Source organism: Penaeus chinensis, chromosome 10 (assembly GCF_019202785.1).
Source record: "Penaeus chinensis breed Huanghai No. 1 chromosome 10, ASM1920278v2, whole genome shotgun sequence".
Taxonomy (NCBI): Eukaryota; Metazoa; Arthropoda; class Malacostraca; order Decapoda; family Penaeidae; genus Penaeus; species Penaeus chinensis.
This window is the reverse complement of record NC_061828.1, coordinates 3,451,810-3,456,809: the sequence shown is the minus strand read 5'-3', so window position 1 is coordinate 3,456,809 and position 5,000 is coordinate 3,451,810. Positions and strand designations below refer to the sequence as shown.

Genomic DNA, 5,000 nt, shown 5'->3' with positions numbered 1-5,000 from the left:
CTCTCTCTCTCTCATTCTGTTTCACTCTCTCTTTCTGTCTCTCCCTCTCTCTCTCTCTCTCTCTCTCTCTCTCTCTCTCTCTCTCTCTCTCTCTCTCTCTCTCTCTCTCTCTCTCTCTTCCTCTCTCTCTCTCTTCCTCTCTCTCTCTCTCTCTCTCTCTCTCTCTCTCTCTCTCTCTCTCTCTCTCTCTCTCTCTCTCTCTCCCTCTCTCTCTCTCTCTCTCTCCCTCTCTCTCTCTCTCTCTCTCTCTCTCTCTCTCTCTCTCTCTCTCTCTCTCTCTCTCTCTCTCTCTCTCTCTCTCTCTCTCTCACGCACTCTGTGTATGTGTTTGTGTATCTAGTTGTTTCGACTGTGCTTATACCAAAGTAATATCCATCATATATCACTATAAACACAACACATATCTCTTCCAATCTGCTCCTAATCCACAGACAACCAGCAGAAGAATGCTTGTGACCTTGTGACAGGGAGATTCCTCCAATACAAATGCCACTTGATAAGCTGCATATTCCGCGTTGAACAGGGGCGGGTCTCCGCTGTATTGCAGATGGTGCAACGACGCAACATTGGGCAACACAACCTCTTTGGTCTGTTCTTGAGACAATCCCTGTTTTCTTAGTCCGCGACAGTGCCTGAAGAGAGAGTATGTGATGTAGTTAGGGTGTGATAGTACTTTTTGTAATAAGTTTAGATTCCGTATTGATATTCTCCTATATTGCATCAGTTGCATTGTTGGTGATATTGCAGAGTGCTCCTCATTGCAATATACATGTTAGTGGCATTATTGCAGCTTTATTAAGGCTTCTACAAATACACACACACATACACACACACACACACACACACACACACACACACACACACACACACATACACACACACATACACACACACACACAAACACACACATATGTATATACATGTGTATGTGTGTGTGTGTGTGTGTGTGTATTCATGAGCACATAAGGAAAGAAAGGAGCTAAGAAAAAAAAACATCACTACTGCTGCCAAAAGCAACGCTAATAACGATAACAATAATGATAAAGCAATTATACCAACAGCAATCTATTCATATACAAAAATCAATGATAATAATGACAATGATAATGACAAAAAAATACAATAACAGTGATAATAGTAACACTAATGATAATAATAATAACAATAATAATTATTATTATCATGATAATAAAATAATAATAATAATGATATTAATAATGATAATAATAATGATGATATTAATAATGATGATAATAATTAGGATGATGAAAATATTAATGATAATAATAATGGTAATAATAAAAAAGTAAATTAAAGAATTGATGAAATACAAATAAATAAGTAAAATAAATTGGTAAATAAATAAATCAATAAATCCACAGTCAACTAATCCACAGTACCTATTGCAGCGTCCGTGAGGCTGACAAAGCCTGAGGGAGCAGGTCCACTGGTCTCCTCCCCCGCCTCCTCCTCGCTTCACTACAGACACCACTACCTTCGCTGGGGCTTCCTGTGGGGAGGGGGTGGTGGAGGGAATGGGGAGGAGGGAGGGTGTGGGGGGAAGGGTGGTGGTGGAGGGAATGGGGAGGAAGAGGGTTAGGGGGGAAAGGGTGGTGGTGGAGGGGATGGGGAGGAGGGAGGGTGGCGGTGGAGGGGATGGGGAGGAGGGAGGGTGGTGGTGGAGGGAATGGGGAGGAGGAAGAGGGTGGGGGAAGGGAATGGGGAGGAGGGAGGGTGGTGGTGGTGGAGGGAATGGGGAGGAAGAGGGTTAGGGGGGAAAGGGTGGTGGTGGAGGGAATGGGTAGGAGGGAGGGTGGTGGTGGAGGGAATGGGGAGGAGGAAGAGGGTGGGGGGGAGGGTGGTGGTGAAGGGAATTGGGAGGAGGAAGAGGGTGGGGGTGGAAGAAGAAGTAATTGTGAGAGGGTTGGGCGGAAGGGGAAGGATGGGGAAGTGGATGGAGTGGGGAGGAGAAAAGTGGGAGAAATAAGTGAAGGGGAAGGAGAAGAGAAATAGGATATTTGAGATAGGGAGTAGGGGAAGGATGGGGGATGGAAGAGAATGAAAGGAGGAGGGAAGAAGAATAAGGGGAGTTAACTGAGGTCCTTACAGAGTTGTAGGAACTTGCAAGTTCTTATCTCGGTTTGTCTGTCTGTCTCTGCTTCTCAATCTTTCCCTCTCCTCCCCTGACTCTATTTTTCTATAATTCCCTATTTATCTGCTTCTCCTTTTCTGTCTCTGTATATTTATCTATCTCTGTCTATATCGGCTGCCTCCATTTACCACTGCTTCTATCTTCTCTGTCTGAGTATTCTTCGTATTTTCTCTCTCTCTATTTATCCGTTCTCTGATAGGCATTATCTATCTGTTTCTATTTTTATTCCTCTCCACTTCTCTCCTCTGTTCCTATCTGTTTAAATATCTTTGTTCGATTTGTCCTTCTCTGTGTCTAAATATATTGTAAACTGGCATGGAGTGACAGCTATATTAATTCATTTTAGCTTATATCGAGGGGTATCGTAAAAATAAATATAACAAAGAAAAAAAGAAAGAGAGAGAGAGACAGAGAGAGAGACAGAGACAGAGAGAGAGACAGAGACAGAGACAGAGACAGAGACAGAGACAGAGACAGAGACAGAGACAGAGACAGAGACAGAGAGAGAGAGAGAGAGAGAGAGAGAGAGAGAGAGAGAGAGAGAGAGAGAGAGAGAGAGAGAGAGAGAGAGAGAGAGAGAGAGAGAGAGAGAGAGAGAAATCCTGAACTCACCGGCGGCACAGCGTACGTGCAATGGAAATCCGCATTGTACGGATTCGGATACCCGGGCGTGTGCAGGAAGAAGGCCGAGGAGTTGGTATGGGTCCTGCAGCATCCGGGAATCGGGTTGAAGGACACCGTGGCCTTGAATCCTCGATGTCCTCCTTCTTCGCCCTTGAAGTATAGGATCATGGTGTTGCTTGAGGCGACCCAGCGCGTGCCTCGAGCCACGTCCGTCCCGCACTTGCTGCAACGTGGAGGGGCGGAGTGAACGTTTGGGAGTAAGAGAGGAGAGAGAGAGAGAGAGAGAGAGAGAGGAGAGAGAGAGAGAGAGATGAGAGAGAGAGAGAGGAGGAAGAGAGAGAGAGAGAGAGAGAGAGAGAGAGAGAGAAGCGTTTTTTGAGAGATGGCCTAAGTGGATGTAAAAAAAACGTTTGTGAGAAACAGGAAGTGTGGGGACCGGATTGAACATTTGGGTGCAAAAGAAAAAAAAAGAAGAAAACAAAAAAAAACGTTTTTGAAAGATGGGCAGAGTGGGCGTCGGAATGAACGTTTTGGGGTAAAATACGGGTGTAAAAAAAAAAAAAAACGTTTGTGAGAGATGAACTGAGCGGGTGTAAAAAAACATTTGTGATAGATGGGTTGAGTGGGTGTAAAAACGTTTGTGAGAGATGGTATGAAGACGTTTCTAGGAGTTTGTGTAAGAGTACATTTCTAAGGACAAAGTGAGGGTCAGAGTGAACGTTCGGGTGTAAAGACGTTTCTAAGAGTTGGCTTGGGTGGGGTCTAGGTGAACGGTTGGGTGTAAAAAAAAAAAAAACGTTTCTCAGAGACAGACCGAATGGAGGTTGGAATGAATGCTTGGCTGTAAAAACGTTTCTGATTGACGGGAAGAGTGAGGATCCGAGTGAACGTTTGGGCATAAAAACGTTCCTGACAATTAATGATATTGATCATACTGCCGGTACTGATAATACGCGAAGCTAGCTTTGGGTAGGTATATAGCATGTGAAGTTACTACTTTATGGGATTTTTGTCGGATAAAAGGAAAACGGAAAATATACGAAAACTGATGAGGAATTCTGCCACTGACTTCGAGCATGACAGTGCAACGAATAAATCATCTGACTGCTTAGATAAATAAATAAACAGTTAGAACAGATAAAAAAAAAAAATGTGTGTGTGTGTGTGTCTGATGTGTATGTGTATATATGTATGTGAGTGTGTGTGTGTGTGTGTGTGTGTGTGTGTGTGTGTGTGTGTGTGTGTGGTGTGTGTGTGTGTGTGTTTGTAGGTGTGTGTGGTGTGTGTGTGTATGTGGGTGTGTTGTGCGTGTGTGTGTGCGTGGTGAGTGTGTGAGTGTGTGTGTGTGTGTGGTGTGTGTGTGTGTGTGTGTGTGTGTGTTGTGTGTGTGTGTGTGTGGTGTGTGGTGTGTGTGTTGTGTGATGTGTGTGTGTGTGTGTGTGTGGTGTGTGTATGTGGTGTGTGTGTGTGCGTGTGTGTGTTGCGTGTGTGTGTGTGTGTGTGTGTGCGTTGTGTGTGTGCGTGTGTGTGTGTGTGTGTGTGTGTGTGTGTGTGTGTGGTGTGTGTGTGTGTGTGTGTGTGTGTGTGTGTGTGTGTGTGTGTGTGTGTGTGTGTGTGTTGTGTGTGTGTGTGTGTGTGTGTGTGGTGCGTGCGTGCTTGTGTAAGCATGCTGCTAAAACGAAAATATGCCAGTCAGCAAACTTAAACTGAAACACCATCTCTTCCTTTGGTCTCTATGATGGCGTCTCGGCCTTGGAACGTCCTGCTAAGACCCTAATCATTGGTCACCCTCGACCCTCGCGCCCTTAGACAAAGACTTAGACAAAGACTTAGACAAAGTCTTAGACAAAGACTTAGACAAAGTCTTAGACAAAGACTTAGACAAAGACTTAGACAAAGTCTTAGACAAAGACTTAGACAAAGTCTTAGACAAAGACTTAGACAAAGACTTAGACAAAGACTTAGACAAAGATTAGACAAAGACTTAGACAAAGAATTAGACAAGACTTAGACAAAGTCTTAGACAAAGACTTAGACAAAGTCTTAGACAAAGACTTAGACAAAGACTTAGACAAAGTCTTAGACAAAGACTTAGACAAAGACTTAGACAAAGTCTTAGACAAAGACTTAGACAAAGACTTAGACAAAGACTTAGACAAAGACTTAGACAAAGATTAGGCGAAAATTCTTAGACAAAGACTTAGACAAAGACTTAGACAAAGAC

At 43.8% G+C, this 5,000-nt stretch overlaps 1 protein-coding gene across 1 annotated transcript in view; it reads right to left on the bottom strand.

Moving 5' to 3' along the window:
- LOC125029551 overlaps nucleotides 1–5,000 on the bottom strand; it is a 55,499-nt gene that overhangs the window by 14,014 nt on the left and 36,485 nt on the right. Inside the window, exons 10-12 of the mRNA XM_047619506.1 lie at nucleotides 2,765–2,999; nucleotides 1,401–1,510; nucleotides 458–632 (exon numbers count right to left, since the gene is read on the bottom strand). Coding sequence (XP_047475462.1) covers nucleotides 458–632; nucleotides 1,401–1,510; nucleotides 2,765–2,999 — 520 coding nt within the window. The remainder of the gene's footprint in view (nucleotides 1–457; nucleotides 633–1,400; nucleotides 1,511–2,764; nucleotides 3,000–5,000) is intronic.